The following is a 24,603-nucleotide window of genomic DNA, read 5'->3' on the forward strand; positions in this document are numbered from 1 at the left end:
ACATAGAAACCGATCAATGTTCTCACCTCAAGAATCTTAAATATGACTTAGTGAGGGTAATGAAAAGTTGTTTAACATTTAAGTTCAACACACATGAAACAGGCTAACGAAACAAATCAAGTTGTCTCTTAGTATCTGATGATAGCTCTTCAGTGTTACGAGCCAGGCAAACATTAGCGAACTCGGTCTTCTTCTCGGGGCAATTATGTTTTCTGCTATTTTCATAACACAGTCTTTGATAAACTCACCTTCCGTAAAAGGTTTGTCATGTTTAGCTATTACCATGGCCACTTGGTAGCTTACTTTGATGATGTTTTCATGTGAAAAGGACCGCTGCTGTGAGGCCAAGTTATCTTGGAGCTGCTTCACTTTTCTAGCTCGGTCGCTCTCTGATAGCTTGTTGTAGCATTAGCATGTTTGGTCTCGTAGTGTCTCTTTACATTATATTCCTTAAACAAGGCAACAGTCTCATGACTAATTAGGCAGACAGTTGTTTCGGTTTTCGGTGAAATAAATATTGCGATCTCCACCTCTCCTGGAAGCGGCGGCCCTCATTATCGACTTTCCTTTTTTTTTTACTTGCCGTAACATGACAGGTCAAGGGTCAGAGCCAATTTCAAACAGCCAGACAGTTACAGAGTGGTGCTGCCACCATGAGGTAAAAAGAGGAATTGCATGTTGAATTTGTATGATTTATTCATTCCGTTTTGACTGTGCTGGCGGGCCATAAATAATGCATTTTAAGACAGAAGGTGCGGGCCATATAAAATCTGACCTCGGGCCGTGATTGGACATGCCTGGGGTAGACAGTCCTATTAAATCCATAAGGAAATAACTGTGGAGAATACGTGGGTTTTAAAACCCTCCAACAGCGATTCTGCATCGATGCTGACTCAACCAGCTGCCAGCTTTACTCTGCAAGGAAAACTAGTTTGGGCATTTGCCGGGCAACTGGATGTGCTAATCCAGGTGTCACGTATAACCACTGGGAGCGCAGGACTCTCCTTGGTGTTTCCTAAACACACATAGTTGGTCTGTGAGTCCTGACAGAGATCATTCTAAAAGGTCCGAGGCTCAAAAACAATGATCCTGTGACCCAATTCAACATTATGTTATATTAAGTAAAAATTCTGAGTTCTTGAAGTGAAATATGTGGGCTAGTATCAGAATCATAAACTGTGTATTGTCAAGTACGTTACACATACAAGGAATTTGGCTAGGTGATTTGGTGTAAAATACATAATGTAAAATTAAAAATGTACAATAAAATATGGTAAACAAACAAACAAATAAGAGTATGTTAAAACAAGTGTATTATTAAAGTGTCATGTGTATATTAAAAGAGAAAATATGTACAACAATAAGAAATTGTCCTTGGGATGTAACATCACTACAAATTTAATCATAAATACATTAAATAAATTCAAATCTACGGTACCTGTATTAATATTAATTTTACCGGACCAAGCAAAAGGTAAGGGAAACATTGTTATGTCTCTGTGGGGTCCTTTCCATAATGTTGTCAAACACTTATAATTACAAGTTGAGCCTTTCAGTGGCAAAAACAAGCACAAGCACAGTTTCACTGCTGCCAGTTACACACGGGAAAATAGTATCCAGGTTGAAAAATATCAAAGTTACCCTACATTTTGGGGGAAAACCCAAAATGATTTTATGCATCCAGCGTGTTCATCTTTTACATTTTTTGATCTGGGTGGCCACATGGACTAATGGAGGAGTAGTGAGAGATGAGTCTGTCAGCTTCTCTCCACCCAGTGAGAAGAGCTCCATGGACGGTGGAGTAGTAGTATGGATGAGTAGCCTCCCCAGCAAACAACACCTGCAGGGGCTGAAACAGACCAAATTGTTTCAGAGAGACTTACACCTTGGTTAATTATGTGTGAATTGGTCTTTATGCTCAGTGCACACATTTGTGTTTCAGTATGAACATGTAGGTACCTGTGACTGTGATCCCTTCGTAGGCAGGGGCTCCATCATGTTCTCCAGGTCCTGTTCCGAACAGCCTATTGCTGGGTGACTGTACGATCCACATGTCCAGGGGTCATGAAACCACTGGGAGCGCAGGACTCTCCTCGGGGTGATGGTAGGGTTTCCTGAACACACGCACGCACGCAAGCACACACACACACACACACAAACACTCATTATTTACAGTTAAACTAGTTGTCCATGTGATGATGATAAAGCTTTGGAGTTGGCTTTATTTAGTTTTCTAGTGCTGGCTACCAGTTTAAGTTTAGAATCCGTTAAACAAAGTTATGGATGAATTGCCAAAGTAGCAAATTTAACATGAATTACAGGAGAACTTTAATCTCAACGTACAATATCTTGAGATCCTGTTAAACATCAAGATTAGAGCAATCTTTTACATTAACTGGCAAATTAAAAATTAAAAGTCATATGTGCGGCCCTGGAGGCTGTAACATTCACTGCATACATTGCTAAAAATGGAGACACTTCTCTGCCAGTCTTACAATTAATGAGTCAAAATGTACCGTTTGGCCAGAAGGTGGCACTACAGGAGAAGCTACATTGATTCCTCAATCCAAAGAGGTTATCCTCTGTACAGCAGCCAAGACATCTCAGTTTGCCAGGCTTTTCTGTGCATTTCCTGTGTGTAAAGCAGTTTTTAATTCTACATTTAAGTAAAACAATTAAGTATTTCTATCCATGTTCATCCATACTAGTGATCAGGAGGCAGCTATAGGTTGAGACTCACCTGTGAATGTTCGGATGAGCTCTGTGATGGAAAGTCTGACCTCCTCCTCAGGAAGTGTCTCCATATACTCTGACTCGCGCCCAGCGATCCAGCCACAGAGAACATGGCTATATCTGAGAGTTAAATTAGCAAGAGGAGTCAAGACTTTTCTTTGCTCTCTAAATATGTTTTACCCTGGAAACTTTAAATAGGGACGAATGAGCATCCGTCACGGTTCAGGTGCCTCATATGCTGCTGACCTTTCAGAAGGTTTAAGCACAGTGAATGTGGACATCTTCCTATATCCAGGACTTGTTTGACACTTGCTCCAAAACATCCTCCTGAAGAGACAAAGGATATAAAACAGACTGTTTGTGTTGGTGTGCATTTATAATCAGGTGTTGTTTATTTACCAGTGATATACTTATTAAGAAATGATGCGGTATTTGTAGATGGAAAAAAAGTCAAGACAGTGTGTTTACCACCATTTTAAAGAATGAAATAACATTTAGAAGCTAAATGTATTATGTAGTTCATGGCTGCACAAACCTCATCCTTCCACACCAGGTAGATGATCTCACAGTCAGCATCCCACCACGGTGATTCAAACTCTACATATATTTTGTTGCATGTTCCAAATCCTTGTCTCTGGACGGAGCTCAGCTTGTGTGCCGGTAGAGGAGGACAGAACAGGGTTGAATGGTGCTTCTTGAGGTATCCTGAAAAAAAAAAAAAAAAAAAAAAAAGAGTTCATGCCAATAGGGGCAGGTGGGTTAAGATATTTGACCATACCACTTATACTGAGGCAACTCCTTTATATCTGGTTATACTATAACATTGTGGCAAAGGTGCAAATCAACGAGCAGGACTATTTTTGCATCAATGTGATGAAGTAATTTGATTTGTAGAGGATAAGAATAGAATAGAAGATCTTATCCATATCGACCAACCCTACTGTATAGCCAAAATAATCACCCCACAACTAATAAACTCCTCAACTTTGAGAGATGTCCTCATGTCTTATTTGCAATCATTCAATTCCATGCATTGAGATGAACAATAGTACAGTATGTGTGCAGACGTTTACCTAGAGGTACTGTGACAATAACATGATCAGCAGCGATCCTCTCCCCATCATCGCACTCAACCGTGATAGTGTTTCCTCCGCTTTCTGTGTTGTTCCAGTGGACACAACGAACAGGCAGATTGTAGGTCACTACATCAGTGGGGATCTCCAACATCAACTTCTTGATTAGGTCTTCAAAGCCACTGTAAGAAAAAAGGCATAAATAAAAGTTACGTAGATGGATTTGTATAGCACTCTATTGGACTTGGACATTTGTCTTTCTCAGTAAGGCTCATTTTCAGCACCCCAAGGAGGACCAGTTTATGTCAGTATATTTTACCTTACGAGAAGGCGATTCGGTGAACAATAGAGCAGAGTTCCCCCTGCAGCAGAGACTATGTCTTTACTATATAGTCCACTACATTTACTGTCTGCCATTTTATTTGAGTGTCTAAATTCTGAGTGTGTAAACTTATGCACTATATAGTACCCTGAAAAATTCCATAAAAGAACAAAAAAGTAGTTTACATGGCACGTTGCGCAACTCTAAAGCTGTCAGGGATAACACAAAATGATGGGGAAATCTCAATTTACTGCAGGTCATATCCATGTCCTCCAACATCAACACTAGGGGGTGACACTGTTTCTTGATAGCAGAAAAAGAAAGTTGTCACCCTCTGGTGTTGATGTTGGAGGACATGGATATGACCTGCAACAGGAGGCCCTCCAGCTAACTGACACTTTAGCACTGCAACGTCCCTGGACTTTTGTTGCATGTAAAACCCCCGATTTTTGGAGAAAACAGGGGAAAGTTTCAAGAGTAAAAGATGATGCCAAGGTTCTATTATGCAGCCTATCAAGTAACAGGTTAAATTGTGTAGTTACAGAGAAAATGTATATTAATGATAACAGGTTTTACTTTGTGACAGACTCTCATTTGTTTTAAAAAGAATCTACACGGTTACACAACCACTTGTTCCCACTGTATATCTGCTTAAACCTGCTTAAACCTGTGGCTCAGCATTTTTTCCAAGTGTTTTTTTTAGGCCTGCAGATCCTCCATACCTCCACATTCACCACTAACAGTCAAAATATGAATTTCACATCGTCAAGTGTGATTTCTGATATGAGCAGTATACTTGAATTGCACATGCAGTCGCTCACCCAATCTGTCGGTTTTTATTCTTCCTCCGCTTCTCGCAGTCGCTTCAAGTATGCGCACGTGACGAAATCCAGCGTTAACGAGGCGATGTGCCGCTGCTATACCTGCTATCCCGCATCCTATAATAACGGTCTTTGGGTCCGCGGTCGCAGCCATACTCGCTTCGCTTCAAACAAAAAACGCTAGGCGGCTATCCTCACCTCAACACAATCGATAGGATCTGAATTACCTACTTTCTTATACGGACTTCTTCCTTTGGTCAAAGTTGAAGTAGGCGGAGCTGTGCGGCTGCATCCCTGCTCGTCTGTGAAGCAGTCCTCGATGAAGGCTCTCACCTGCTGTCATCACAGGCTACTCATTGTAGATAACCTTAACATGGTGGTTCAGGAATTACACCAGAATCTCGGAAATGGGTTAGCGTCAAAGTCAATTGTTTCTTTTGAATGGGTTTTTGGTTATATGCCTGAAATAAGGTCTGTGATTAACTCAAACGTACGATATTTTAACATTTTGTTATACAATACATAATACGTCAGTAGATACTCCGCCCATGCATTTTGAAGCTTTTAAGTGTCTTTAAAAGGGCGGTTGCTTACGTCTGGCTATTTGAGACTACAAAACGTCATCACGCCGACTCCTCCACCTTCACAGCCTCGTGGTGTATGCTCGCGCTCATGCGACCGTTGTGTAGTTCGTTTATAGACTAACATTAGCTTTTTACTGATGCCGTTTGCATTCACGCTCAAAAATCATAAAAGTGGTGTTCATTTGTGAAAATTATCTTGCTGAAAAGAATTTGTAAATATCTTAAACTTGAGTTTGTCAAAAAGTTTATTTTCTGGAATAATCCAATTGACAGGGCTGCTCAAAGGGGGTGTATTCGCTGGATGTGACTTCCTGGCTGTTTTCATGGAGGAGTGTTCCTCCATTCATTATTTCCTCATCTGTCTTAGTCCTGGCCTTCCTGTGCAATTCTGTCAGGGTATATATATAAATATACATATAAATATGTTCATATCTCAAAAGCAACGTTCTCAACTGCTGTGAATTTCTTCTCATAATCAATCAGTATGCCACTGAAAATTTCAGTCACTAGTACACATCATTACAGTATAAACAAGTACATAAAAAACACACATGACTTATTTGATGAGTGGCTACTTGCCCTTGTTGAAAAAAGGGTGGTTTGTTACTACAACATTGGCTGTATGAGTGTTGTCTCCAGGCATGGCTGACTGCTCCATATTAAATTTGGATGCTTGCTTAGCCTGCTTTTATTGCGTCTCTTCAGGTCAAACACAGACAAGTTACCACACTGCACTAATATTACACCTCCTGTCAGAACATGTGACCTTGTTGACATAACAAATCTCTTAAGGCACCTTTTTAAAAAAAAAAACAGCTTTTGTTGTGCCTTTTCCACAAGCAGTCGGTGTTCTGGGACCAGTTAAGAGCATAAAGAATCTGGATCCTGAGGAATTTAAAACTATCCCTCGCATTGACAGAAACCCTAAATGGTGACAAGCGTTGTCCTAGTTGTCATCTGCAAATTTAGTAATCTGATATTTTGCAACACAGTCATCTAAATACGTGTAAAGCAGCACGTGGACTGAGACAGAAACCCTGTAGCGCTCCTGTGCTCACAATATATACAGTGTGTACTTACATAATTTTGCAGTTTCTGTGACCGATGCACCAGCAATTCAGACTTCTTGCCCAGCTATTTAAGTCTGAAATATTTGCTGCACAAGTTCCCAGCGCAGTCACAAATATTAATAAACCCCTCTGGTCTCAAATGGTTATTTGATTAATCAAATACTGTAGCAATAATGGTCAAGGTTGGTCCACAAAATATTACATCAGTTTTGCTGTTTGTGAAACTGGGAAAACGGAACAGCCCTTCTTTCTCAGGATACTCTTATTGTGTAATGTTGATAGGTTAACACACACGCACACAAACACACACACACACAGAGCTCATGGGAACTAGCTGGCAAATAGGGTCACGCAGAAGAACAATGCTAATCTGTGCTCCAGTCACCGTGGAAGTACAGGAAATAATAAAGATGGCTGTTTTCTTTGTGGGAAGTCCGAGCTGGGTATTATGTTTGGTGTCAGCAGAGATCCAACAGCATTTATAAAGGCCACTCTAAAACAGATTTATTACATAAAAAGGTCCAAGTCAGAGAGTACATTACCAAAAAACAGCTTGTATCAATATTCAAATTTGCAGTAAGAATCTTCGTACAAAATGCAAATATATTAACAGTAGGGATATCAAAGCAGTGATAAAATTCAAAGTAATACAGTAACTTTAACAGATCATACAAACTGTCATTCTAAGAGTAGAAGCACATTGGTGTATGATATGGTTCTATTACAGCCTTGACTTTTACCCTTTTACCTTTACCTCTAACATTTACTACAGTTGTGGCAAATGATCCCACAGTAAATCAACAATGATTAGTGTTGAACCCCCCTCACACACACACACACAGGTTACATCAGTGCATACAAAAACACTCATATTCTGTCACTGGTGTGAGCTCTGCCTTCGAGCTGATGTTGGATCATAGACTTCAGAGCGCTGTACCTGCAGAGGAGAGAAAACACACACGATTAAAGACTGTCGCTAACAGACTCCTACACTCTCCGACAGGCACTCAATTACTTACATTTAAGTACATACATATAAAAAAAAAGAACATGTCAACTGTAAACTGAGGGATAAAAGCGTCCCCAAAATCCCAATTGTTACAATGTGTTACTTGGTCCCCTTCCTCACCCTGTCTATGGCTCTCAGACCCAAGCAGGAACTTAAGATGTAAAGCGTTAAACACTTGCTCTGTAGTTTTTAGTAAACGTTACTCAAACAGGAGTCAACTTTGAAGGAAGGTAGCAGGAAGGTGACTAAAAAATAAACTACAGTGCCCATGTTCATTGCAATGAAGGAACATATCACCCAGTGCAATGTTGTGGCTCACTGATGTGTCAGTGGCACAGAGGAACCAGCCGACAGGTGTCACATGTTAGAAGGATCAATTCAATTGTTTTTTTCATAGAATTTCTTGATATATAAAATCCTTTACCACTTGTAGTTACAATGAGTTTGTGCGTTTGAGCCCACATGCCGGAAATCAATGACACACACACACACAACACATAATATGAGGCGGAAATCTCAGTCATATGCATTTTTGATTACACAATCTTGAAAACTGTGAGTGATGACTGTTTTTCACAAACACTATCCTCATTGAAGGTCTTGTTTTGATTCCATACTTCCGGCCTCAGTCACAGATATTGGCTTCACATAATGAAATAGACCGTCATTAAAGAAGTCTTTGTCTAGACTGGAACCAATTTTATAACTGTTTGCTGAGTGGAGAGACTCTTGACTTACTTTTTGGTCAGCTTGTTTATCTCACGTTCCTCTTCCTCTTTAAGTTTCACTACAAAGCTGTCTAAAACAGGAATTTCAAACTTTATGTATTGGGCAACCTGGGGAGAAAAAGATTCAAACATATCAGCACAAGCACATAACGTCTCTGGTCACGGCTGTCGCCGGCATGGAGGCATAATACAATTATAAACTAAAGTAAAAGTTATACTAAAGGTAAAAATACTAAAAGGTGACCTAAGTTGCATGTCTACACACAAGAGGCTTTCCAGTAGAAGGTAAAACACATAGAATAGCTAACACGATTGCATTCACCTCCACTGTGTTGGAGTGAAGTAAGAACAAATATGTGTATGTTTACAAACCCTACATATAAAAACAAAACTATGGCTAGATATAGAGGTAAATTATTTGGATGAACTGACCCTTTAACTTGTGTTACTGAGTTGACAATCCAGAAACGTTCTCCAGCAACAGCTTTTATTTATTACCCAGGTCAGTCACAACAAAATGCTGTCGGCCATCTTAGCCTATTGTCAGTCCCGAAACAGGATATCTTTCCTCAGCTTGCTAAATTTAACCCAACTGTTCATTGTATCATTCTGTGTCTATGTTTAGGACAACACAAAATAGACAAGAGGACATAGAGAGTGGTGGCAGAAGGCAGACTCACATCATATGTAACTTCCTCTCCCAGGTCCGCCTCCGTGATCAAGATTTTGGAGATCTTCTCACAGGGACCATAAAGCACGCGAGCCACCAGTGGGTATTCACCATCCCTCAGTCGGGTCCTTTCTACAACGATGTAGACAAATACAACAAGTGATAACAAACACACACAACACAACATTTCTGCTGACAAAACCCCAATCAATAAGTTGGTAAGTTGCTGGTAATGAGTAATGGTAAATTACGAATTACCTCCAGATTCGTGCACCATATAAAGGACAAACTCTTCAGATTTATTCTCCACCTTAAAAAGACACAAATACAGATTATGTCCGGTTCAACTGAAGGATCACTTGAGATGCAACGTGTGTCTTACTGCTTACTCTGAACTTGTGCAGCAGCAGGCTGAGGACTTGTCCAGTCGTCATGGAGCTGTTCACTCGCACGTTAGTGACCGATCCAAAGGCTGGAGTAAATACAGATGTCTGGAAGCAGGAGAAGCAAAAGTACACAAAGTATTAGGAACTTGGCTTCATCAACACTTAAGGGATTCCTGGAATTGAACTCCTTAGATATTTTGAACGGGAAGGAAATCCCTCAGTCCAAAGCTGGAATCTGTTCAATAAAAACACATTCAGGAGAAACTGATGAAGACACACAGTGTACCTTTGTATTATGTGACATATTAATGAAATCAGCCCACAACAGGCTATTGTGAAACTCAGCACTAGTACAGGCACACCCGCACAGGAAACGTCTTCCCTTCTACACCTGGAAATGTGTCATCAACGGGATACATTAATGCGTGTGCGTGTACGCGTGTTGTGTTTATTGTACCTTGTGGTTGTAAAAGTGTCCGTTGATTGAGAACCGGTGTGTTCGCAAGCGCTGCAAATCTTTGGCAGTGTGTGTCTTTGACCTCCTCTGAACCCGCATGAAGGAGGCGTCACTCCTAGTCCTCAGCAGCTGAGGAGAATCCTCCTCCTCCTGACCACACATGTCACCACCTCAGAGTAAACAAAAACACTTTTCTTTTAAAGTATGCATTATATACACCAGCAGCTATGCGTGGCAGTTACACTGAAAACAAGTTACAAAACATTTGCAAACAGTTTTACATAAAGATGGATCAGCATATGGTGTTCCACATGCTCGGTATTCACATTTTGTCTGATGCCTGGCCCAATTTTGTGAGTAATTTTGATAATCAAATATGTTTGGAGGATTAAATGACAATTACTATATACTTTTATTCAATTAGTTCAGACTAATTTATACTAACTTAGTCAATTAATTCAAATCTGTTTGTTTTGAACCAATGAACAAAACATTTGGCCACTTCATTATATTTTCAAGGATAAAAACAAAGAATTTGCTGCATAGTCTCCCCATTTCATGATTAACATCTCTTGATTCATTTACAGAATTTGACCAATATTTGACACTAGATGTATAACCAGTATAGCCAATATCTTTGTTGAATTAGTATGTGTTATTTATGATAAACAATTTCTGAAAAATCCTTTTTATCTAGCGTATCAATGTGTCCGTATCCAAGACAGATACTTGCCACCCTCCATCACATATCGTTGAGGTGATCACCAACATCATCGCCTCTTAAATTATGTTTAAATGGTTTCAAAGTGTATGTGACTTTTTCCATTCCCATAAAATGCGCCTTGTTTTTAACGCAGACGCCAATGTTAAGTCAATCAGTTTTCTTTAGGGTTATAAGTAACTTTGTTGTTGTACACACACACACACACACACACACACACACACACACACACACACACACACACACACACACACACACACACTCACATATATATATGATTTGTTAATTCTTAACAGGGGGACGGAGAAAGAGAAAGGAAAGTCGCAATTAAAGATCTGTCTGCTACTTCAGCACCGCGGACAGCGCCGTGGATTTCTCAATACATATATATAAACATATACTTTTGCTCTGTGTGTGAGTTTAATAAAAGTAATTCTGAATTCTAAATAATTTGAAATCCTCTAACAGCATTAAGATCACCATGTGACAAACCCAGACAAATGATCTGAGTTAGCAGAGGAGTAAATGTTAAGTAGTCTAACCCTGGTTATTTATAGAGTTAGTGATCTGATCTAGGTGGCATCTCATGCTAATCTGTGCTCAACATGGGAGCCAACCTTTCCAATGGAAATGTTCAATTAAACACGTGTGGCGCTCTAATCTGTTTCAACATGTGTTTGTAATCTACATTAATCAATCAAGTGTGTGTGAGTGTGTGAGAATGACTGCACGTGTGCTACTCACTAGCTGGTCCACTCTCTGTGCCCGGTGAGTTATTGTTAGACTCCGCTGAGAGCTGCTTTGCCAAACCCGATCTATCGTTTCTATAGAAAGACAGAGGAACAATGTCTTTATTGTTTGTTAACATTTATAGCACTCTCTATACTCTATACTTGTGGAAATGAAGCTAAAGCCGGGGGACACTTAGCTTAGTTTAGGTCAAAGACTGGAAGCAGTTATGTTGATAACTCATTTCTTGTTTGTTTGTTGTTGGTAGGCTTTTACCTTTGGTTACTCCCTTCTTCCAGTCTTTATGTTAAGCTAAACTAATTTAGCTAAATGCATCCAGGTGTTTGCTGAGCTAACTTTCCTTGTTTTTAGTTCCAACCCGGTGAAGAATATTTTCATTGTAGATAAATCTGCCATCTGCAATCAATTCCTTGTTCAATTCATTCATCGTTTTGCTCATAAATGACTGAAACAGTGAGAATGATGGATTCAATTTGCTTGTTTTTAAAACCCAAATATATTCACTTTATAACTCTGCCAAGGAGCTTATGAATATCATACACACATTTGAGAAGTTGGAACCAGTGAATGTTTAAAATTTGTTGCCAATGCAAAAAAGAAAATTACCGTATTTTCCGCACTATAAAGCGCACCGGATTATAAGGCGCACCTTCAATGAATGGCCTATTTTAGAACTGTTTTTATATATAGGGCGCACCGGATTATAAGGCGCATAGAATAGAATAGCGTCGTAAGCGTGTCTCTTGAAAGGTGCCATTTTGGGGTCTTTATACACACAAGTGGTGTTGGACTAGGAGTAAGCACAGTACCGGTGTTTACCGCGGTGCGGCTTTGTAGTTTACCAGTCGTACTGAAACATTTTGACAGAGCGCCGTGTACAACCAGTATGGATCAACCAATTAACCAATTGATCCATATATAAGGCGCTCCGGATTACTAGGCGCACTGTCGTTTTTTGAGAAAATTAAAGGCTTTTAAGTGCGCCTTATAGTGCGGAAAATACGGTATGTATGGAGCTTTTGCATGTTGTTCTTTAATTTGTTATTTTGTTTTAGGCCTAACTATTCATATTTCATTCACTGTTACATGCTGTAACATGTCAATCTCTTATTGTATACAGCCAACTCTTTAGTACAACACCATCATGTGTAGGCCTACCACACAGGTAAAATAAGTTTTCCTAGTTTCCTTAAGGGTGGGGACGCTGATGAACCACAAGGTCAGTGAGTTTAGCCTGTCTTTGTCTGCTACTGTGTGAGAGATCCCTGTTGCCAGTGTTGTAGTCACACGTCCCACATCTATTTGTTCAGCACATCAAGTCATCTGTGTCGGTCTGGACCGAGTTGTCATACCGGTTGAGACGAAATCTTTCATTGTCGTCGTACATCTGAAGTCTGATTGGTCGGCGCAGACCCCAGTAGATGTTCAGCAAACCCTCAAGGATTAGCTCGCCATCCTCCTACACACACACACACACACACACACACACACACACACACACACACACACACACACACATAAAAATGATCATCAGCACTCATGGTCAGAGGGGATATCCTGCTGGCCGCCTGCCACAGCAGCTCAATATCAGGTGTACGTGCAGGAACATTCGCTCACAGCTACAGGGTGAACCCTCTCATCTTGGAGAAATCCCATCAGGTTTTTGACCCACCCTTTTTTACACAGTACAAGGGTGAAGTCACGTCTGAGAAGGCAGCAATAATGAAAACAGAGACATGACTGCTTTGGGTCACGTATACACGCAGGGGGAGATGTTTTGATTTCACAGAACTGAAACTCTAAATTTGGAAGAAAACCCTTTTGTTCTGAGTACAGAAATAAAACAGTGTCACCCGGTTTTTCAGTTGGCTTATGAATGTAAAAAAATTATGAATAAAGCATGTTGGACTGAATAGTGAAGCCTGAGATCAAGTCTTTTGTGCACATATTGCAACTGAACCAGTAATGATTCAAATTTGACAGCACAACTTGTGACTGTTATAATCACAGATCAGTTTCCTTCATCTCAAACAGCTTTTTATACCATCACAATAACTTATGTGATACTCCGGAATACAATGTAGATCTTTTAACACAATTCTGCCGATGGAAAAAGTCTATAAATCTATTCCTCAGAGAGATTTTAACACCAAAGTGAAACAGACTCCAATTGTCAGAAGGCAGTGTGAAGTGTTCACCCTGTGGCCTTTTTGGTTAAATCCCAAGCTATTTAATGTCAAAATAAATTGTGAGCTCATTAGAGATAAAGGGTGAATTATTTGCAGTTGTGGAATGTAAGTACATTTACTCAAGTACTGTATTCATGTACTTTTTTGAGGTACTTGAGTATTTCCATTTTATGCTGCTTTGTATTTTCACCCCATTACATTTTATTGCACTTTAAACTCCACTACTGTCATCTGACAGCATTAGTTACTAGTGACTTTGCAGAATTAGATAACTAATACAAAATGTAACTCAACAAATACATTATGATATATGATTACAGGTTGAGATACACAGCAGTACATACACTATATATATGCACACTTTAATATATCACTAATTATAATCCAGCAATATAATAAACCTTATTCAGAAATGGGTAATTCTGCATAATGGGTGCTTTTGCGTTTGGTACTTGCTGTATAATCGGATGCTTCTACTTTTGTACTTTTACTTAAATAATGCAGTATTTCTTACTACCGTAGTATTACTAATTTATTCAAGTAAAATATCTAAAATGCTTCTTGATCTCCTGATTATTTGTGAACAACTTGTCTGAAGGTAGAAGACCAAAAAAATCAGCTTGGTGCCTGTAACTTCTGTTAGAGTCCAAAAAGTACAAAAAACGGTCCAAAACAGGTGTGTGTGGACCTTTTCAGTGACATTTTAGCAATTAGGCTGACAGAGAAATTGCAAAAAAATATTTTGACTTAAAAGAATCACAAACAAAATCAAAAGGCATGAAACCAAGGAACACTGATCAACCACGTTGGTTGTAGTTAAAAACTGTGCAAATTGAGATTTAGTATACGTATTTAGTATTGTTGTCTCGGACCATGGGACCCCTGACACACTAATGCATGCATGAAAGTAGTTCATATGAGGATCTCAGACTGCTTTTTCCACGAACAACTTAAGGAGCTCTCTAACCCTTTGTGTTTATAGACTGTTAATGGTTTCATTTCGATGGATAACTTCTGATCGTTATGTCACAATTGCACGGCGGTGGGATTAACAGGAGGCTCGTCAGTGAGAAAAGTGCAAACTACTGAAAGAATATTAATACTGGAGATGAACAGTCAGTTTAGTGCCATTCTTAGATGGATTTTAATTGTAATGCTGAAATGTCAGAGAAAAGAGAGAAGAAGCAGAAAGCGGGTTTTGGGAGGTGAGGCAGATTGCTCCCAGGGCTTCATTGTTTCTGGAATATAAACAGTCAGAGCAGCTGCACCGCTGAACCCTGCTGACCCGCCACTCCTGAGTTTCCTGAACAGCCATGAACACACCCTCTCACACACACACACACACACACACACACAGAAATCCACAGAGATGAGAGTAAGGTCAGCAGAGCTATTTTTGGAAGGAGCGGTTAGTGCTTCAGGGTGCTTCTATAAAGCCTGGATACAAACTCCGGTCCGGTCATACTCAACTGAGCGAACGAGCCTTCTCTCTGTTTCACTCTACATGTCAACTTTACAACTCAAGTATCCAAGGTAAGAGTGCTTCTTCTTTTGTTGTTTATTATCAGCTACTCTTTATTATCGAGCTTACAATTTAGCAATTTCTACCAGTTGATTTTAAAGAAATTGTAGCATATTTTACTTGTTACAAACCAGATCGAAGATAAGAAACACACATTATGAAATTGAAATTGTAATTCACAGTATCAAACAAGGAAAGAAGGGTATGTATAGTTATTAGTTTATCTGTTATAATGCAAGAATTAAAAAGCTAAATGCTAAAAGACAGCAAATGCAGTTACTGTAAAGAGTTTTAGCAGCAAAGGTACAGACCCTAATTAAAAACAGAAAATTAAAATCACCATTAAGATTAGTTTTTTAGTAAATAGTTTAATTTATTTTATGTCATTGAAGTCTAGACAAAGAGCCACAGCCTAACATTTTATTTTTCCTCTTTTTCTCTCTCCAGCATGAAACGCAGGCGGTTGTTGCTTTCCCTGCCTCACTTACCCACCATTACTGAGACGCTTGAGGACTTGCCTGTCCACCCCTCATCCACTCAATCTTCCCAGATCGCCCAGTCTCTAGAGGACTACATGACTAGTATTCAGGCCCTTGCACGCCCTGCGGAGGCACTGAGCTGCGGCCTCGTCAGACTCCAGAAGTCCCCCAAGCTACGGCAGTTCTCAAAGGCTCAAATGAAGCTTTCTGTCTCAGCCTCACCTCCTCGCAGCTCTTCCCGCACACTAAGGACTTCCAGACATTACAGTCTGAGTCTAAACAGCCCAGAGGATTTTTCTCTTAAGATGGGCAGAGAAAAAGACTGCAGGGTCATGGACCCTGTAGACTGGCTGTTTGGAGAGATAAGGACTTGAAGAGAGACGTTGTTGTGGGACGCCCCGAAAGGCACTTTGGTGGAATATCTCATAATCCAAAAAGGTTCGAAGAATCGGCTTTATTTATGAAGATTAAAAACAATGCACTGAATGATGAGACTCATTATGAAGGCTGGACAAAGACCAAAACACCAAAGAAAAGTGAAGATCTATTTATTTCGACCGAGGACTCAAGTCTACATGTTTACGTTGTGAATTTTGTAAAGACGTAAAGGATATACTTTCTAATAAAATACTAAAATAATCATGAATATTCTCTGTTGTTTCTGAAGTTATTACAAAGAGCTGAATGATTTAAAATCAAAACAGTTTCAGGTTCCAGCTTTAAAAGCTTGTAAGAATTGTCTTTGTTTTCTGCTGTTTTCTGCCATGAACTGGAGTTTTGGACTGTTGGTCAAACAAAACAAAACATTTGAAGACATCCACTTGGGGACAGTTTTATGACCTTTTGACATTTTAGAGACTAAATAACTAATTGAAAAAATAATTACCAGATTAAATAATAATGAAAATAGTCGTTAAAACGCTGCTGCCAGGGTTGCATCCATTTATTAAAAGACTGTGAGAGATCGTATCTTTGGGCCAGTAGTGGAATGCAAATAAGTCTTACTCGTATACTGTACTCAAGCACAATTTAGACATAGGCTACTTGAGTTTTCATTTTTTACTACAAGTACTTTGACGTTACGTCATTTCAGAGGAAAACATTATACTTTTTATTCCATGACTGTTTAAATCTCTAGTTAATTTTCAGACCAAATCTTAAATACAAACCATGTTATTACCAAGTGAAAGTAATGAAGTATCTATTCAAGTACTGCAAGTATTATTCAAGGTACTTTACTTTAGTGTTCACGGTTTTTGCTACTTTATACATCTACTTAATGACATTTCAGAGGTAAACATTGCACTTTTTACTCCACTACATTTATTTACTTTAGTTAGTTACTTTGCAGGCTAATTATCAAATAAATCATGATATATTATTTTAGGATAAGATAATACTTTATTGATCCCCTGGGGGACATTCACAGCTACCCAGCAGTATTATTAAAATTAGCCCCACCTTTACCAGCTGCAACATTCAAGTAATGTATATATTAATGCAACAATTATAATCCAATAATATTATATATATTATTCTGAGACGGGCCATTCTGCATGTTAAGTGCTTCCATTTTTCTTACTTTATGTATATTAAAGTACGAAATATATTATATATGATGCTAGTACTTGTGTACCTTTATTTAAAGGAATCAGTGGCAGCATCATCAACAGACTCCAACTGGTCCAGATTGCATCTGTCAAACCTTTAACCCATATCAACCTAAGCACCACATCACTACAGTCTTAAAATACCTCCACTGGCTTCCTCTCTCCCACCGGTTCAACTACATAATCCTGGTCTTCACCTAGACAGCCAAACACCAACTTTACTGTGCTATTGCTACTTTGACTACTACTTGTTATTACTAGAGAAGCACCTCAACATACTCGATACAGCCACTATACGCTGCATACACATGATTAATATTTGGCTTAGCAGACAAGCACAAGCAGGTACATTCAGCCCCTCCAGTGAAATGTTTAGCAAGACATTTCCCCTATTGTGGGATTAATAAAGGATAATCTTATTTTATTGTATTAATATAACACTCACAGGGGCCATTTTAATGAGCACTTAGAATACTTTCATACTCAATAGAGATTATAAATGTGACTTGTAAATGGCATATTACTTTAACTTCAGTAAAGGATCTGAATCCTTCTGTTAAACACTTCAATAGACCAACTACATCTTTTTTTTTGCAGTGAGCCTCAAATCTAGACAATCGTATCCCACACTGTCATCTAGTGGTAATCAGTGGTGCTACAGCGGTGGCATTGTAAACTAAAAAATACCCGATACAGCCACTATGCGCTGCATACACATGATTCATATTTGGCTGAACACAGCAGACAAGCACAGGCAGATACATTCAGCCCCTCCTGTGAAAAACAGTGAACCAATATCAGCCACAGCAAGGCTGCTGCTGAGCCTTGAAGGAGAAAATACCTCAATCAATCAGCATCATCTATTTGTTTACAACTAATAGTTGTACTTTGCATTCATGTTAGAGCTTGTTTTCCGGTTTGGCTTCCAAATCAAACCACATGACATTTCCAGCCACAACATGACTAACACGCATCACCTGGTCACACCTGCAGAGCGTGATCATGATACAATCTTAGAACCACACTTTCAAATCGACTTCTTTTTTCACACAGGACCTGTTTCCATCAGCCTGGATAATCAATATAAATTACAACAACAAACATTCGGACATGCCAGGTATAGATGATGCCAGTACAATTCTGTCTGGGAGCTGTGGTGCACGTCTACAGCTGGTTTTCATCTAAACTCATTCAACAGAGTCACTGTATTTTCTAGAAGGTAACATTAGGAGTTTCCAAATGTTGGTCTTAACCCAAGAATGTTACTGCTGAGTAATGTCCCTCATTCCCCCAAAATATCTAATGAGTAAGTCGTGAGTAAGCTTTGGCCTCGCTCCATCATCTTTACTGATGTCACTGTATCACGGAAAGCATAACCTATTACTGCACAACAATAGACACTTTCATTTATGATCATGTGTCATAGTGTGTACACCATTACAGCTATCACCATGCTATCACAATGTATTTTGTACCCTAACAATACAGTAACAAACAAGTTCATTTGATGGCTGTTTTGAAGCTTTTGACTGTAGAACTTGATCTTCCTCAGCAGATGCTGTTTTCCCAGTTGTCAAGCGACGGTTTTCTTAGCACTTTAAGGACACCTCATCCATGTTAGATTAAAATTAAAATCTTTGACATTGGAGAAAACATTCAAAACACCAATCTCACCACAGCGTCCATTTTGCAGCTGTTCTGGAGCTTTGGATTATATCACATACGATGAACATCTTCGATCAACAGCTTCTGAATAAACTTGTGGCTAGATTGTTTTGTCAGCTGCAGTTATGAACTTTCAATCAAAATTTCTGTGGTTTCAAATTGTAATTCTAGCTCTAATGGTTTCATGTCTTAGTTTTATTTCTCATTGTATTTATTTGCGTAAAGATTCAATCATGAGTCAAAATGTGTAACTCTTGCCACTAAAACAACAAAAGCTGATTCTATGTTCTATGTTCCTATAAATTATTACGTTGTATAAGAGAAACAGAGATAAGTCGCATCATAGTGCATTTATTTAATGCCTCTTACAAAGAGTAAACTTACACTGAAGAGATCAAACAGGGGAAGGTTATACTTGTTTATTCATCAGGATCCTATTTCATATCATAATATCAGGATCATATTATGTTGGTATAGCTTTATGCGAAAATCCAAATGGACTTCTCTAGAGCCAGTGTTTGGTGTGTTTGTTCTAGGCTACTGTAGAAACATGGAGGCCTCAGAGCAGAGGACCTGCTCCAGATGTAGAGATAAATGTCTCATTCCAAGCTAACAAAAACACAACAATTCAACACCAAAGAAAACGTATTATTATTATTATATTCTATTTATGCCAATAGATCCCCCTAAATGCTTTAACTTTGGGCAACATTATCAAAACAACGTAGCTAAAAGGCTCCTATGATACAGATACATTTCCATAACATTAATTACCAATAAAATAAATATATTGTTCTTGACAAAGGAGCTGATGCATCATATAAAGTTAGCTTATATCAGTGAGTCCTTGTCTGTTCTGGATAAAACTATTTAATCTATTTAGCTATTAGTGAAGCAACACGTTCTGGTAGAAAAACTGACTTGCAAGTTGAAAGATGAGACATTCTTTCAATTCCACAATAAAGCTTAAAATGACTCATTACAAGTGTAAGCGGTGTAATGCAATGTGTTGAGTCATTCTCAATAATGAGTTATATTTCTCATCAAATCAATCAATCAATTTTGAGTAAAAACTACGACATTTGGTCATATTATGAGATCACTGCTCCTTCTATTTTACATGTGTATGTTGCATGTACATATGTTATGTCTGTGGCTTCGGGGGGATTTTCCCAGAATGAGATAATAGTGATTCTAACTGGTGGGATAAAAAAGAGGGCCGGATCATGACCACCCTGCCCTAAACCCCATACACACTCAAAAAAAATCTGGACACAAAGGGGAACTCCTGACCATAAAAGCCATAGAATAGTTATCAAACAAATAACCAAACACAGCACAACAGCAAAACGTTTACTGTGGAAATACTTTGCTAAGCAGTTAGTGTATAACTGAAATCTGAGACTCCTTTCCTTGCATTTTCATTTCGAGGTAAAGGGGATTTTTTGTGGTTTGCCAGCCGTTTGGCATGTTGGAATGGCAGGTTTGTGCTCAGAAGCTTATTTGGTCTCAGGTTTTCTGTCCTCATTATCTGCTTACAAATCAAAGTGGTGGTTCAACTGGTTCCAGTTTTGTATGTGTGTAACCCATTTGTGTGTAACCCAGAACAGTGCATGTCCTGTAATCCAAACACCCACACATACCACCGAGCAATTGTCAAACACTCCCTGTTTACCTTTTTTATTTCCGCCAGCACGCTCTCCTGTCAGGTGATCTGTCTGAGTTTTGCTTACCTCGCGAGTCCTCAGCTGGAAGTTTTTCCCTTCGTGGTAACAGTTGTAGGTCCTAAGCAGTGACAAGATGGCAGACCTGGATATGAACACAAGACCCCAAAGGGTATTAGCACGCATAGCTCTCACGCAATGGTGACATTTAATACATCGACATTGTTATTTCACTTGATTGAATGCGACTACTGTGTAGTGAGTGAAATGTAAGGACTTACTTTGGTATAAGTTTCTCTTCACTGAGCTTCACGTAGGTCTGACACTCACCCATTCTGTCTAGAGCTCAGCTGTGGCAGAAAAACACGACAAAACAACATTAGTAATTAAATAAAGATTGTATTGTGTCTGTAACACTGTGTACAATCATAATAACTGAGTGTAATAGCTAAATTATGATGAGCATGTACATAAAATATGACCATGTGCTTCTAAAAAGATGATGGCCAAACACATAGAAATATATATATTTATAAAATGAATATAAAATATGAACATTAGTGTAATGTGTTGTCGTGTTTCACTTTTGATCCACTTTGAGGTTTGGAAAGAATGTTTTGAATCAAACACTTTTAAACAAATAGCTCCGGTGGTAAAAGCAGTGGCTTCGCAGAAATCACATGGTGTGGTTGACACAGAGCCAACGGAGGAACATGTTGTGGCAAAGCTCAATAAAGCCTGTAAAACACTGTGTCTTCTGTCTCTTTCAAGGATAATGCCTGCTACTGTGGCAAGTTTCTAATAAACAGTTAGCATCATAATAATGATGATAAAAAAAAACCACTACTAGTCTTCTCTGTTGCACAGTTTCTAAAGAACACAACCAATCTGCAACACTGGTGTCTTTGTTGTCCATTAAATTTAGTTCACAGTAAAAAACAAAAGGTCACTTATTAATTACTGTGTCCTTCGGAATGTCAAGTCTTCTCTGACAAGACAGAGGAATGGTGGCCCTGATTCCTGTGTCCATATATTTGAAAGGGAAAGTGCCATGGGGAATTTCCTGATTTGGAAAGCCCAGCTCAGAGTATGCGGGGGGAGGAGCAAGAGTATAAAACGGCAACATGTGGCCCAGAGGCTCAGTGTCAAAACTCAGCTCGTCTCCAGAATGAAGCTTTGTCCTCAGTCAGTCCGGAGGCTCGCCTTCTTAAGTCTCTGCTTTGTACTGATCACAGGTAGGAATCATCTATGCTTATTTTTTCATAAAATCTGGATATAGTAAAAGTGGGGATTATTGTTTTATTGGGGTAAAGCTGTCTGAGCATGCTAACTTGCTGTAACCTAATCTCTGCTCATGTTTTACTGTATGGAATTAACTTGTAATCTTGTTACTGTGTCTGTGCAGTGAGAAAGTCACACAGCACATTCGTCCCGGGAAGATGTTTGTGTCCACGCATGCAACCAGGAGTCAGAGGGCAACTGAAGGAGCTCACAGTCTACCCCAAAAGCCCCAGCTGTAACAGAGTCACAGTAATGTGAGTTTCAGATCCTGCAGAGACACGCATGCACACACACACTTCCAGATGAGTAAATGTGAGGGTTTGTTTTTCAGAGTGACATTGAAGAGTACCAATGATCCAGTGTGTCTGAATCCAGAGGCGCTGATGGGCAAACAACTGATTCGCTGCTGGAATAGGTGAGAGCCTTGATCAGTGACTTCTAGTTACCTCTAGTAACCAACTGTGCCTCTGTAAGGGTTTTTAAAAAGGGATACTACAGCTTTGTCAACCCTCATAGTATCATGTAATCCTTCAATTTAGGTTAATTTGCACATGAAAACAGCAATATGCAATGTATCTATTACACAACAGATTGCATAATATTTTAGCCCTGCATCCCAACTGGTTATAGATGGGTTCCACCCATCTTCATATTTCCCGTAAATCCCCGCCAACAGTATCTTATTTGTTGCCAAGCCAGTTGTTGTAGTAACAAAGCACCTAGCTGAGCAGTTTTTTGTCTGTCCCTCCATTATTTGCAATATATTCATGCTTTCCCTTCTCAGTGTAAATGATGGATTCTTCCTTAATAAAAGCTGTTCATGTCACAAGAAATATTGTATCCAAATATTTGACTTCTCTGATACGTACAAGGAAGATCAATTCACAGCCCTTCCTCCAGGCTTAAGTCTATGCTTCTGTGTGTGTTTTCTAGAGCTCACAAGTTGGGTCGTGATGTGGCACTTTGCCTGAAGAGGAGGAGGCGGGGGAGAGGTCGTCAGCACCAGCGCTCTCGACAGAGGAGCCGGGGCCTCAACAGAAAAGCCTCATCCTCTAATTCCCAATAGTCAACCAGCCTGACAAATGACACAAAGCTGCTGCACGGAGAGAAGCGTGTACATGCTGTTTTTTGCCACACTAAAAACGTCACACAGCTCAGACATCAAGATCCCCTAAACTGTTGTCTGAGCTGTAAATCAAACTTTCTTTGTAGGCCAGTAGCAGAGAGCTTTACTTTATCTGTGCAAATGACTGATGTTATGTTGAAAACTGAGCCCTGGAGGCTTGTCAAAAATGTTAACAGTTTTAGCTTTAAAACACTGTTAAATGGTCCATGTACTGTTTATATGTGATTCTGTGCATGCAGCTGGAAAAGCTAACTGGAACGACTTAGTTGGTTATTTATTTTTATATCAATATGAGCATTTTTCAAACATTGTGTTGTTTTTTTTTAATAAATATATCAGCAAAAACACTGTGACCTTGTGTGCTATTTATTGTTGAAACTCCTGATTATCTTGAGAGCGGAATGATGGTAAAGACAATCACTTCCTTGCCAGGATATGAGAGGTCACCCACAGTCTTTAGTTAATAAACTACAGGATGTGAGTCAGTGGCAGGCACAAAGCAAACATGTCTTACTTAAAACATCTGCACAAACAACAGGAGCTGACTGTGTGCTGTATTGTAATGCAACAGTGTAAATATAGATTTCCATGGCACTCTCCTGTGAATAAGAGCATGTTTGGAAAATATCACACCATTATGTTTTTTCACAGATTATACTGGACTACTGCTGTTGTTGCACAACTAAGACAACCAGGTGATCGGGGCGTGACAAGAGAGCATGCACGCACGCACACACACACACACACACACACACACACACACACACACGTATGCACACACACACAATACATACACACACAATATGTTTGCCTATACTGTTGCTTTGCACCCACATCAATCTGGGTAATGGAAAGTGAATAACTAGGCATGTGCTAACCTGATTTATCTCCCAGCTAAAACACCTCCTGGCATTGATATGAGCTCTTGCATATCTGATATGTGATCCTGTTATAACTTAATGCTTGACAGCACAAGGGGTGTAAACTGGAAAGCGAAAGTAAACTGCTGAACAAGGTGGCCTTTGTTCCAGGCCGAGCAGGGTCATTTAAGGAACTTTTCATATCTCATACGTTATCGATGAATGCTCAAGCAGCTGCCTTTAAAGTAAAATATTAATCGGAGACGGAGTTAGAGAGAATACTGATTGAGAGGACAGCTGTGAAGATAACAGTCTTGTTACTGGGTGGCAAGTGGCCGACAGAAGCCCCCTTCAAATCCAAAGTACTTTATAATCTATACAGAAATTGTATCTTTTACACCACTCTGTTTGTGTGACAGCTGTAGTTACTGCAGATTGAGATGTAAAAGACCAAGTCTAGTCCATCAGTTTATTACATTTGCTGCATAGTTTTATAAAAAGCTACAGTATATCAACTACTAAAAATAATCTCAACCAAATACAACATTAAAATTCTGCTTAATGCATCAGTAATAATAGTCATAGTAATAATACAACTACAAAAATTATACAAATACTAAAATACACTAAACACTGATAGAGGCTATTCTGACGAATGCTTAAACTTCTGATACTTTTAAGTACATTGTGCTGATGATACCTCTGTACTTTTACTCAAGTATAATTTAGGATTCAGGACTTGAACTTGAAAGTTTTGCACTGTTTTATTGCTACTTCTATTGAAGTAAAAGATCTTACTACTTCTTCCACCACTGTTAAAATCCCATTCAAAATGTACATATCAGTTTTTTATTATTATTACACAACACTGCTTTGATGAACA

The 24,603-nt window shown here is 39.1% G+C and overlaps 2 protein-coding genes across 2 annotated transcripts; both read right to left on the minus strand.

The window, feature by feature from the left end:
- Window positions 1-1,163: 1,163 nt before the first annotated feature.
- On the minus strand, window positions 1,164-4,485 carry LOC142933194 (peroxisomal N(1)-acetyl-spermine/spermidine oxidase-like). Its single transcript, XM_076077332.1, is given in 8 exon segments — window positions 1,164-1,849; window positions 1,960-2,114; window positions 2,741-2,853; window positions 2,980-3,020; window positions 3,022-3,060; window positions 3,269-3,438; window positions 3,807-3,988; window positions 4,460-4,485. Coding segments are annotated over 8 exon segments (879 nt in total). The 3' UTR covers window positions 1,164-1,696.
- A 2,614-nt stretch (window positions 4,486-7,099) lies between these two features.
- Window positions 7,100-20,798, minus strand: rassf4a (Ras association domain family member 4a). Its single transcript, XM_076077059.1, has 10 exons — window positions 20,735-20,798; window positions 20,523-20,598; window positions 12,677-12,783; window positions 11,319-11,398; window positions 9,854-10,023; window positions 9,400-9,501; window positions 9,269-9,320; window positions 9,021-9,142; window positions 8,351-8,448; window positions 7,100-7,540 (listed from the first exon to the last, which is right to left on the minus strand). Exons 1-10 carry the CDS (start codon window positions 20,785-20,787, stop codon window positions 7,471-7,473), a joined length of 930 nt encoding a protein of 309 aa, XP_075933174.1. The 5' UTR covers window positions 20,788-20,798; the 3' UTR covers window positions 7,100-7,470.
- Between the last annotated feature and the right edge of the window lie 3,805 nt (window positions 20,799-24,603).

Source organism: Anarhichas minor, unplaced genomic scaffold (genome assembly GCF_050575085.1).
Source record: "Anarhichas minor isolate MPS153535 unplaced genomic scaffold, ASM5057508v1 ptg000058l, whole genome shotgun sequence".
NCBI lineage: Eukaryota > Metazoa > Chordata > Actinopteri > Perciformes > Anarhichadidae > Anarhichas > Anarhichas minor.

What these genes read in the sequence shown, in the direction of transcription:
- rassf4a (XM_076077059.1), bottom strand. Translation starts at nt 20,787, where the DNA reads ATGGGTGAGTGTCAGACCTACGTGAAGCTCAGTGAAGAGAAACTTATA. An exon ending in GAGAGGAAGTTACATATGAT is followed by an intron (nt 8,449 to 9,020) that starts GTGAGTCTGCCT and finishes TTTTCTCCCCAG; the next exon opens with GTTGCCCAATACATAAAGTT. An exon ending in ATAAACAAGCTGACCAAAAA is followed by an intron (nt 7,541 to 8,350) that starts GTAAGTCAAGAG and finishes TCTCCTCTGCAG; the next exon opens with GTACAGCGCTCTGAAGTCTA.